The 12319-nt window shown below is 38.2% G+C and overlaps 1 protein-coding gene across 1 annotated transcript; it reads left to right on the forward strand.

Annotated features, from left to right (window-relative positions):
- The first annotated feature begins 10561 nt into the window (after positions 1 to 10561).
- Positions 10562 to 11509, forward strand: LOC113248285 (olfactory receptor 52H1-like). The gene has a single exon (XM_026489649.3). It carries the CDS (start codon positions 10562 to 10564, stop codon positions 11507 to 11509), a length of 948 nt encoding a protein of 315 aa, XP_026345434.3.
- The last annotated feature ends 810 nt before the right edge of the window (positions 11510 to 12319 follow it).

Genomic DNA, 12319 nt, shown 5'->3' on the forward strand with positions numbered 1-12319 from the left:
GTGGGGAGGGCCACTGAAGGAGAAGTTCAGGTAAAAATCGATTAGGTGAAATTTTATATAACACAGGAAGACATAATGAAGCTATAACTGTTATGAATTTGAAATTTTAGCATTCTAGCCATGTGCAAAGTATGGGAAGGGAAGAAAAGAGAGAAAGAAAATCTTCTGGACTTTCAGAAAATCAGGGGTGTTCTTAGTTCAGTTTTCTCACCACTTGTATGAAGAGGGTAATGATGGGTACACAAGAGCACTAATACGCAGGTTTACGTTTTTCCTGTTGCTAATTTTGAGATGTTTGAAGGCTAGATATTTTCTAACAGACAACTCACCCCTGTATTTCTCAGTTCCTAAGTTAAAGACAAAGGCTCCTGTGTTCCCTCTTTCAGTAGCTATCAGTGATCTCAACTATAACCACCAAACTTACTGCTTTGCGTTTCAGTCCCGTATCTGTATTATTAATCCCTCCTCCTGTATCCTGTACTTGCTTTACTTTTTTTCCTTACCCATCTCAAATTACATAGAGCTGACTGTCTTTTGTATCTGTTTCCTTCAATTGCATGCTCCAAGAAAATTTTCACTACCCTTGGTCCATATTTTACAAAGTATTAATCAATTGAATTAAAAATAATTATGACAGGGTAATATCAGTTAATTCATTTCACAGATGAGGACATGGAGACTTACAAAGATTACAGAAAGACAATTAGTAGATTTAGGATCCAAACCCAGGTCTGTCTGATCCAGGATTCTTTATCCAATTGCTTCCTGGATATCTACTCCCTTGAATGGCTTACGAACACCTCCAACTTAATTTCTCCAAAACTGGCCTGGAAACTCACTAACTTCCTCCATAAAAAGTGCCCTTCCTTTTCAGTCTTCTTTTACAGTGAATGAATGGCACTACCAGCAACAGGAATTCCCAAGCCAGGAAGCTGTGGCTTGTCCTTGCTTTATCCTATGTCACGCTCCAACAAAATTTAATCAATATTTGGGTTAAATATTTGATTTCAAGGTGCTTATAAGTCATACCATTGAATATATACGTGACATTCTCACTTTTATCATGACCATTGAGCTTGCCTGGACCCTTTTCTATTTTCTGTCCCTCTGAGAATATTTCAGAGTCGTCTTTTTAAAGGAGTTCCAACCCTGCTCCATTCAATCCACTCTCTCTATAAAAGCTAAAACGATCATTTTAGAATTCATAGGATTGTGTCACTTTGCACCTTGCATTTCTTCAATAATTCCATTGTCCTTGGGACCAATGCAAGGAATGGAAGAATTTAATGAAAAAGTCAGAACCTTACATTTAATTTACATTTATTTACACTTCATTTATGTTTCTTTCACTTAATTTGCACATCCCTGTCTCTTTGAGCAAGTAATTCCAGAAGTGATGTTCTTTTGTGTGCGTCATACTCAATGTCTGGTTATTTAAAACAACATCAACAACAAGAAGTTGGTGTGAGTAGAGTGTGCATTAAGTTGAGTTGGGTAGGAGCCATCTATGTCCCTCTTAACTATCCCAGGATAAAAATGCCCATTGCCTACAATCTCCACTGAAAAAGAAGCCATAGATTTAATCAAGATGAACATATTAAATTACTTGGAAGTAAGAAACAAAGAGTAAAATTGGTATATTGAGATAAGATCCTCTGTGCGTGTGCGGGTCTGTGTGTGTGTGTGCTGATATTTTCTTCGCTGTCTATAATGCCCTTAGGCAGTTCAGAAGATACACAGGTAGGGCTGCTTTATCCTTGGCACAATTACAAACCATCAGCCTTATTCGCTTGTTTATTTATCTATCCACACCTACATTATGAGCTCCTTGAAGGCAGAAACTTAGTCCTAGGTGTCTTCTTACGCCTTTTTATATGAAAATATCTGACCCACCATGTGCTCTCAATAAAGGTTTCATACATATTCAAACTTTGTCAGAAACTCCTTCTTGATGCCATTATCACTAACTTTTCTTTTCTTCCTTTTGTAACCAGTTTAGATTCCATAGTATATTATCGCCGTCATTGTCTTGTTTATCCTAAACTCAACTTGTTCTAAACTCAGCTGTCTCTCTTACATACTCAGTTGAAAAAAAGGAATCTTGATGAATCTTAACGAAGTTAGTCCTGTATTTTGGAGAAGTTGGAGAAAATGACGGCACAAGATAGACTGATACTACTGTTAATGAATTAAGACAGTACACCACCATACTTGCCTCGTTTCAGCTTCTCAAATGCATCACATGTCTCCTTTTCTCTTCTACTTGTGCTTTCTCTTTATTCTTTGCTTGGCAATTCCTGCTTAGGCTTCAACTAAAAATGCCCTCAGATATTCCTTTTTTAGTCCTGTTTATTAGACTAGTATCTCTCATATGCATTCTCATTGCACAAGGTACCTTCCATTTTAAGACTTACCACAACTTTAATATGATGATTGCTTGTATACTCAGTTGTTTAATGTCTGTTCCTCCATTATGTATGATCAAAGACCAGGTTCATGTCTGCCTTCTTTATCACTGCATTCCTATCATTCACAAGCTCCTAGTTCGTAATAGGAATGCAATAAATGTTTGCTGAATAGAAGAGTTGAAATGAATGAGTTTTAATGAATGAATGAAATCCCTTTCGTTTGGTAAGATTCTACCTTTGTAATTCTAAATAATCAGAGAGAAAATTATGGAGAGTCATGGAAAAGACTTATTTTTTCCACAGTAAGGTGATAGTTGTTTCCCCACTTATTCTTCAGAGCCCTTCCTTAAATTAAGCATTTCTAAGTTATTATTCCCTTTTTGTAGACGCCAAAACTGATTTCCAAAAGAGTTAAAATATTTTGTTAGAGCACAAAGGGAGGGATGAGTAGAACAGCGATAAATTCCAGATGGTTAGTCACTGGGCATTGAAAGTAGGCTTCCTTGTTGGTCGTTGGAAGGTAGATGTAGGGTTCTGTTGGAAGGATGAGACTTACCCTGGCTGGCTGGCTATGCTTTTCAATTTTGTGTGTGCTTTGTGTTAGACATTTGCACTAAACAAACGGATTACTAGCGTGTAGTCTAAAAAATTGACTGAACACAGAGTTAGTGATGATTCTCCACTGCGGGAAGATGGATAGAACTACCAAGCAAGACTGAACATGAAGTAAGTATCTAAGAGGAGAGGCCTCTTCACACCTGGAGAGATGCAGCCCCACTGAGAATTATCTCTAGGGTTTTGTTAAGGCTAGAAGCAGATGCATTTCAGTCCAATAGAAATGTATTGATTTTCCACTGTGAAGTACTCTCAGCTAGGGATTCAGAGGAAAATGAAATAGTCTCTGCACAAGAACTTTGAGGAGCTCTATAACGAGGCTGACATGTAGGAGAATGACTCTGGCCAGACTTTATCAAATTACTGATCAAACAAGATCAAGACCCTGCTGAGGCTCAGGTATGCTATAATTGTGGATTCCTCCAAAGTTTCCAAGCCACCACTAATATGAATTGATGTGTAACTTTCTAAGCCAGGGAAGTGTTAATTTGGTTGAATCCTTGTTCATGTCCCAGACCGACTTGGAGCCTTGGGACCTGAGGCCTATGGGTCCCCTGGGTTCAAGGCCCTCTGTTCTAACCTGTCTCTAATTCCCAGAGATGACAAGAGAGTACATTTGCATTCCACACTTCCAAGCTCTGTGTTAGTTCTTCCCTACTGTGAGCATGATCTTATGTCTGTCCCTTATGTCCCCGTGCCTGCCCTTACTAATCCTGGAAGTGCTTCTTTTGTTCTTTGGTCTGTTTTTCACCTGCTGTGTTTCTGCACTCTCTGATCATCACCTTGCCTTTGCAAAGCAGTTCTGGGACCAGGATCTGCAAGGTATAAGCCCATGGTGAGCAGTGCAGAACTATCAGGGAGTAATGGAGTAGAGCCGATGAGAAAAGGAGCTGGTGAAGAGGAAAGAGGCAGGTGAGGGAAGAGGGGGCTCCAGGAGAGAGGAAAGGACAAGATTAGAATTCTACATGTAGATTATAGAGCTGACACTCATGCTAAGAGAACGGTGTGAAAGAGGGGTGTCTATTAGGAGCTTAATTCTAAGCCCCTGCCACTTACTTCCCTAAAATGTTTCTAGGCATTTCTAAAGATCAGAATTATAATGCTATGGATGTAAAAATAAACAAGCAAGCAAACAAACAAACAAATAAATAAAAAGCAAGCATGAGTGGTCATGATAGATTTAGAACTGACCGTTTCAAACTGGGGCCAGACACCTGGAGATTGAAATTTTATATGCCATCTCAGAGATCTTTAGGTTATCTTATATGTGTAAGCAGTGGTTTGTATTCGTGAATGCATTTATGAATGAGTGTCCTGTTGTTCTTTTGGGGTGATAGGGGCAAACACTGAGATAGCCACCCACCCTACACACCATAGAGAGACACAAGTGCAAAACGCAGTTGAACAGTTGTTTTCTGGAATGGGTCTTAAAATAGTCCTTCTGTGACCCTCGGACCAACCATGGATATTCCTTTTAGGGAAAATGGGACTGAAGAAAGATATTTGCATAGACACACTTAGCATAAAAAAGAGAAATAAAGTCAAAGTATGAATTATAATACTTTGTGATCAAGTTATTACTGAGGGACCTGTCCTATGTTTAGTGCTGGAGGAGATAGGGCATGTAGAGATACAGATGTGTCATTTCAATGTCCCCAGCCTTAGGAGGGAGGGCAAAAATGCTCAACAATCCGTCAAAGACCAGTAAATAAGGTGGGAGTAGAATGTTTGCTAAATGCAAAATCCTATTTGGGAGTCTGTAGTCACAGGGACTAATCAAAGAGTACTAATACTAGTAGATTAAAGAGAATGTATAGTTCGTGATACCTGACAAGTTTCAAGAAAGGAAATGTGAAGCCACAGGCCATTTTTGTATATAGGACTTTGAAGTTAGGTGAGGAAAGTGCTACTAATTTCCCACATTAGCCGCATCCTTCCTTCCAGACCATCTTGTGGCGTGGAGTGTGCAGTGTTTGGGGATTCCCTAGGTTTGTTTGGTGGGAGCCTTCATCCAGTTTGGAAGTATTTAATGATGGGAAGCAAGTTTTCATGCTTTTCCAGATCTTTAATTGTCTAGTGTTTAGGTGGCCAATTTACCTGTGGTTTTATGGTAGGCTGCGAGGCTATAAGATTGAGGCTGTGTGGGTGAATGACAGCGTACTCACAACACTATTTGGATGATCAAGTTCATTGTGAAGTCCACTGGACCCTCTGCCACTCAACAAGAACTTATTTTACTCAACAAGAACTTATTGAACCCTCTGTGGCAGCTGGTGTCCTAGGGATAGAATAGTGAAATAAGCAGACACAATATCTATTCTCTTAAAGTTTACCATTTATTAAGTGAGAAAGCCAAGTAAAATAAAATGAGAATAGTTTGGTAAGTGCTCTGATTGGATAATGTGGAGTGCCAGGAGTGTGCCTGGGAACATTACCTAATTTGGATATTGTTCAGGAAAGCGTGCTCTGTACTGTAGATGAAAGAAAGTTAGCTAGAGATAGACAGAAAATGGACCAAGCTGAAGAAACTTCTAAGACCAATGTAGGAGAAAAGGAAATCAGGCAAGAGTATTCCCAGAAGCTTAAATTGGTGGAGACACATTCAGTGGACTAAAGTTATCTCACTTTTGACATGGGAGAAGGCTGTAAGGCCGCTTCCACTTTGATATTCTTATCTGGGGTCTGGGGTTAGTTAATATAACACTTGTTTATGATTGGACAAGGCAAACTTTTCAAAGTCTTTAAAGTGACATTGAGGGACTATGTGGGTGTCAGTTAGGCCATGGTGTTAAGTAGAAAACCATGAGTTCTTTGCAAATTCTTGTTATGAGAATAAGCAGCAAGAGATCTACAGACATGGATAGGACCCACACAACCAGGTAACGTGTCTTCAAGTTAATGTCCGTTTGCTTACTTTAGTAGATAGTAAACAAATGGGCATATTTTGAATAATCTTTAAAATTATTCTCTAAAATCAGGAGACGGGGTACCTGGGTGGCTCAGTCTGTTAAAGTGTCTGCCTTGGGCTCAGGTCAAGTTCCCTGGGTCTCCCTCTCCCTCTGCTGCTCTCCCTGCTTGTGCTCTCTCTCTCTCTCTCTCTCAAATTAATAAATAAATAAATTCTTCAAAAAAAAATCAGGAGACAAAGTGGAAGCCAAGAAAACAAAATAAAACGAGACAAACTTGTCTTCAAGTTCACTGAGATGGAAGAGTTCACTGATGTTTCAGCACCGTTACTGCTCCTCTTTTCATCACCCCTCTGTCAACTGGCAAGTCCTACCAATTCTGTCTTCTCATCTTTCTGAAGTCAATTAATCTCTTCTGTTACGTTAATTCAGGCTCTCACTCTCTGCTTCACCACAGTAATTATCAAACTTGGTTCCCTGTTTACAGAATGAGTTTCTACTCCATCTGGGCACCTATTAGGACTTACAAATAGTGTTCGAATAAATGAATATATTTAGGTTTCACAAAATAGCTTTACTAGCTTTTAAAATTAACTTAGATTTTCAGGCTTCCTATATGCTTAGAAATCAATTGTATCCTACATGAATTACCTGCTCTTTAAATATAAGAAGGTATAATTGATTAAATTGTCTAGTTTGGGCACCATTTGGAGGAAGATAGGTCTCTGACAAACTTTTATTTTATATAAATTGGTTTATTTAGGTTTTATGATTATTCATCAATCATGTTTGTTGATGTATATTTTCCTGAGTGTCCATTAATTTTACTTTAATTGTCAGAGCATGAGAATTGATTTCAAAATACCATTATTATTTAAAAAATATATCTTGGTCATTAGACATTTTTTTTTTGTCTTTTAATCTGGATTTTAATGATTATGTTTATGTAGCTCACTTGTGACTTTAGAGACTTAATTCTACTTATTACATTTTTTACTTTTTTCTTCTTAAAGTAATTGGTTTCCAATTGTGGATCTTTAATATACTTATATTATTTGTTTCTTATTCAATTGATAATGTGTTTAAAATTTTGCATCTTAAAACAGCTTCTACTACTTTTGAAGTTTTGCCACTTAGTGAATCCTTCGTTCCATTTTCTAGGCTGTATCTACCTTTTTCTCTTTCTGCCTTATTTGATATTTGCTGGTTATTTATTCACCTAAATATGTTTCTTAAAGACCTCATTCTCATATACATTTCAGGTGCATACCTTTCTAATATAAGCTAGAGGTTTTATTGTGATACAATTTACATATATCTTTTTGATTCATGAGGAATTTTATTTTACTTAGTGCGAATTATGGATCCATCTATGTTTTCTTTGGTAATAAATAACAAATAATTTCCAATCTATTTGTGGAATTATCCAGTATTTTCTCACTGATCTTGATTCCTCCAATTGCGTATAGTATTACAAAAATTGCAGCCAATTTTGGGGCTATAAGTTCTGCTCTTTGGGCACATTTATTCTTGAGTCAGAAATATACTATGTAATTTATTCATGTGTTTAATTTGTTTTATGTGTTTATGCATTTAACCCATGTATTCAAGTTAATCATGCCATTTTATTTTATTTTATTTTATTTTATTTTATTTTATTTTATTTTATTTTATAATGATTTTTTATTATATTATGTTAGTCACCATACAGTACATCCCCGGTTTCCGATGTAAGCATGCCATTTTATTTTTAACTCGTAAATAGCATCATCTCCCTTTTTATTATCATTTACAACATTTTCTTTACATATTTTTTACTTTTAAAGAATATTCTGAAATTATGTTACCCTTCAATTATATTACCAGCTAACCTTTTCTGTATCATTCCAATTTCAGTATGTGTGCTGTAGAATCCAGTGCTGTTTTGGCATCTTCTGATTCCCATACAAAAAGCTTTACCTCATTCTTTTTGAAAGCTATATATGCTTCCACTGTATGAACACACTGTAAATGTTAAAATCATTTCCATTTTTTCATATTATAATTTCGATCAAATTTCATATGGTAAACGTTTCTGTGAATATCTTTTTTTTTAAGATTTTATTTATTTATTTGAGAGAGAGAGAAAGAGAGCAGAGATTTTATTTATTTACTTGAGAGAGAGAAACAGGGGTGAAGGACAGAGGGAGAAGCAGACTTCCTGGTGAACAGGGAGCCTGACGCGGGGCTCCATCCCATGACTCCGGGATCATGACCTGAGCCAGAGGCAGATGCTTAACTGACTGAGCCATCCCAGGAGCCCCTGCTGTGCATATCTTTGTGCCATTTTTTAAAAAATATATAACTGTATCTGTGGAAGCATTCCTATATTTGGAACTTCTGGGGAATGGATATATGCATTTTATGTTCTGATACACGTTGGTAAATTACTATCTAAGAATGTTATACAGCAAACCCTTCTAAAATAGTTATACCAACTTAATTCCTCAGACCTTTCACAGGATAGATATTATCAATGATACCATTGATCTTTTTAAGTCTTTCTCAATTGACACATAATATGCCTCATCGTTCATGTTTATCTTGAGTTTAATTATTTATGAGACTGAGAATATCCTACATATTTATTACACATTAGAGTTTCTTCTTATATGACTTCATTACTCATATCCCTTGTCATTTTTCCCACGTGATCAAAGGGCTTTGCTTTAGTGATCTGTAAGAAGACTTAAATTAATGTTAATGGAATTATACATTTTTCATTTGGATTAATCTTTAATTGTGGTGCTTTTGTCATGGAATTTATTGCCTCCTGCTTTATTATTATTTGTCTGTAATAGCTTGTCCTTCCAATTTCCATTTTGTCCTTCTTTCTTCCTTTACGTGTCACCTGGGTGTATATGTGGTAGAGGATATGGGATGTGGGCCACGTGGCTCACACATAATTTTGTGGCAGTGAATAGGGAACCAAAATCCTGGATCCTGAAACCTAGCTGAGGCTTCTCTATACATTGACCTCTGCTGTAACTGTATCTATTTTTAATGAAATGGACTCCGCCTAGATTTGGGCACTGAGGATATTTACTGCTGCTGACTGCAGCCTTGCCATTTCTTCCTATCTGGAATGATAGCCTTTCCATTTTTTTTTCCTTTCCAGTTGGGATAGACTTTACATCCCATCTGCCTTCAATTGCTCGAGGAAAATTGGTACATTTGAGATAGAATGCAGAGGTCTTGGTGAGAGATTATAGCATGTGGGGTAGAGCAGTCAATGCGGAGACAGCAGTAAGTGGATGTAAGACAGAGTTATTAGGGAATGGGCACCTGTAACAAGATACTTGTTTGCAAGATGAGTAAGATGACCGTGTGTGGAAGAATAGGATTGAGATAATTTCGAGGCTTCTAGACTGAGAAACTGTGTTATACTATCCTTTGCTGAGTTGGAAAGCATTATAGGAGAAACAGATTTGGAGCAATGGAACGAGAAATAGGGTAGTTTGGAACAAGCTGAATTGGATGCACTTGTGGGGTTTCTAAGATGGCAGGCGTCGGGTAACTAGCTCCAACCTGAGGAGAGAGGATTATCTTCAAAATTATAAACATCAGAATCTTCAACAGAGGAGTCACAAAGTCATGGCATTTGGGGATATCACCGAGGTGGAGTTTGCTGACCTAGAAAGCAGCAGACACAGATAGAGCACAACATTCAAGAACAGGTAGAAAGAAAAATGAGAAACAACTGAAGTTGGAGAAAAAGATTTGTGTATCATGTCATAAATAGAATTTTAGAGGAAGAACCCAACTGTTCCAGTGAAGTCTCACAAGAATGAATCATTATATAGATTAGCCAGGGGCAAGAATGCTGTGGTAAAACTTTACCCAGAGACTGGACTCCCCCTGCTGGGGTGTCTTCTGTGAGGGGAGGAGGGTTCTCTTCTTTCCTTGAGGCCAATCTGACGTAGTAAATTATTGGAGAGTGTCTCTTCTTGGAAATTTTCCAACCTGGGAATATCTGAAGGCAGAGTAAGCCACCTAAACCTTAGTCTTAAGGGAAGAATATTTTTCTCCTCTTTATGTTGGTGAACTTTTCTACAATACTGATGAGAACCAGGCCAGAACCAGTTCTATTGTGGAGAAAGAGCAAAAAAGAAAAGAGACTGTGTGGTCTGCTTTACTGTTAGACACTGAGCCTGCCTTTGTTCAAGCCCTTGAGACCCCACAGTTGTTATTCCAGTTCACCAGGGCTGGGACTTGACAATGAACTTTGTTCCAAATCCCTAACTAGTCATTGTCTCTCCACCTAATAGTATTTGGGGCACCTATTTTCCTAGAAAACTTTCTGGATTGCTGGTGACTAGGCAGGTCTAAAATTATATGACTGGAGTTATGTGATTTGAGTCTCTGGGAAAAAAATTATTTTGATACTGCTTCTATTATGACTTAAAATTGTAACAAACGACAGGTATTTATTAATAAAGAGAAGAGACAAGAGATAGTTTATCCCTTTACAGAGCTGAAAGTGAGATGATAATATTGAAGAAGGCTCAGAGGTGGATGTCTGTAGATCACTGTAACCATAAGCCATGCAATTCTCATTTTCAGTCTGTGAGACATACCCAACCCAAGACTCTGATGGCCACATTCAACTTGAGCAGCTTCAAGCCGGGCCCACTCATCCTACTGGGAATCCCGGGGCTGGAGGAATTCCATGTCTGGATAGGGATCCTCTTCTTTATTATCTACCTTGTGGCCCTTGCAGGCAACGGCGTCCTTCTCTACCTTATTTCCGTGGAGCGCAGCCTTCATGAGCCCATGTTCTTTTTCCTCTCCATGCTGGCTGCTACAGATATCATCCTGTCTAATACGTGTGTACCCAAAGCACTCAGCATCTTCTGGCTAGGTCCTCAGGAAATCACCTTTCCTGCGTGCCTTACTCAGATGTTCTTTCTCCACTACAGCTTTGCTATGGATTCTGCCATTCTGCTGGCTATGGTATTTGATCGCTATGTTGCTATTTGCTTCCCCCTAAGATATACCACTATTCTCACCCGCCAGATTATCACTAAGATTGTAATGGCTACTGTCAGCAGGAGCTTTTGTATCATCTTCCCATGTGTGTTCCTATTAAAGCGACTGCCTTTTTGCCGAACACTCATCATCCCGCACACATACTGTGAGCACATAGGTGTTGCCCAACTCGCCTGTGCGGACATCTCCATCAACATCTGGTATGGCTTTGCTGTACCTGTAATGACTGTAACATCAGACCTGATCCTTATTGGCATCTCCTACACTCTCATCCTTCGTGCTATCTTTAACCTTCCATCCCGAGATGCCCGCCAGAAAGCCCTCAACACGTGTGGGTCCCATGTTTGTGTGATTCTTATATTCTATACACCAGCCCTGTTCTCTGTCCTCACCCACCGTTTTGGTCACAATATTCCTCGCTCCTTCCACATACTGGCTGCCAACCTCTATGTAGCCATCCCTCCTGCACTCAACCCAATCGTCTATGGGGTGAAGACAAAGCAGATCCGGCAAAAAATCATCTTATCCTTCTTCCCTAAAGGGAGCCAGTGACATGCGACTGAGAGCTTGGGAAAGGAAACAGGTAACTTTGTTGACTTTGGAATGCATTTCATTTTTTTACAGCTAAAATATCTACAATGGTGATTTAAATGCATATGAAATGCTAAAACTCCTCCATGTGTTGGAGGAATCAGTAAGACAAGGTAAGGAGGTAGATGTCAAGAAAGGCAACAAAAAAAAGTTGAAGAAGATATGTCTGCTTGAAAAGATAGATCAGAGGGAAATTTCTATTTCATTTTAAAATAGATTTCCAAGACTTATGGGATAGAATATTGATCGTATATAACGTGGATAAAAAAAATAGAATATTATTCTTAATTAATAGCTTAAAAGAGATGACTGAAAGTCTAACAATTTGAGATATCTTTGTGATACTTTCCAGATGAAAGTTGGTAAAGCTAACAGCAAATGATAACCCTCCTTAGGAATCATCCAGGAAGATTAATCATCTAAAAGCATGGTTCTCAAACATTGATGAGTATCAAAATCATCCGGGGAATGTGGTAGAAAGGCAAAGTCCCAGATTCTATCCTACTTCAGTGGGCCTCTGTGAACAGTTCTCTAGGTGATTCTGATACCTAAGAAATCTTGGATCCTTTCAAATCAGAAAAGTCCTGGTCCTTTGAAATACCCATAGACTTGGTTCTTCTAGTAATTTCCTGGGCTTGGAAGTAACATAGCTCTCTTTTATGCTCCCCATAACTGCCTTTTGCTTAGTACTGTATCAGTGATCCATCTTAAAATTCCATAACTGCAAATATTATATCATCAAAACATATTATCAGTTATCTCTACTTATTG

This window comes from Ursus arctos, unplaced genomic scaffold (genome assembly GCF_023065955.2).
Source record: "Ursus arctos isolate Adak ecotype North America unplaced genomic scaffold, UrsArc2.0 scaffold_22, whole genome shotgun sequence".
NCBI lineage: Eukaryota > Metazoa > Chordata > Mammalia > Carnivora > Ursidae > Ursus > Ursus arctos.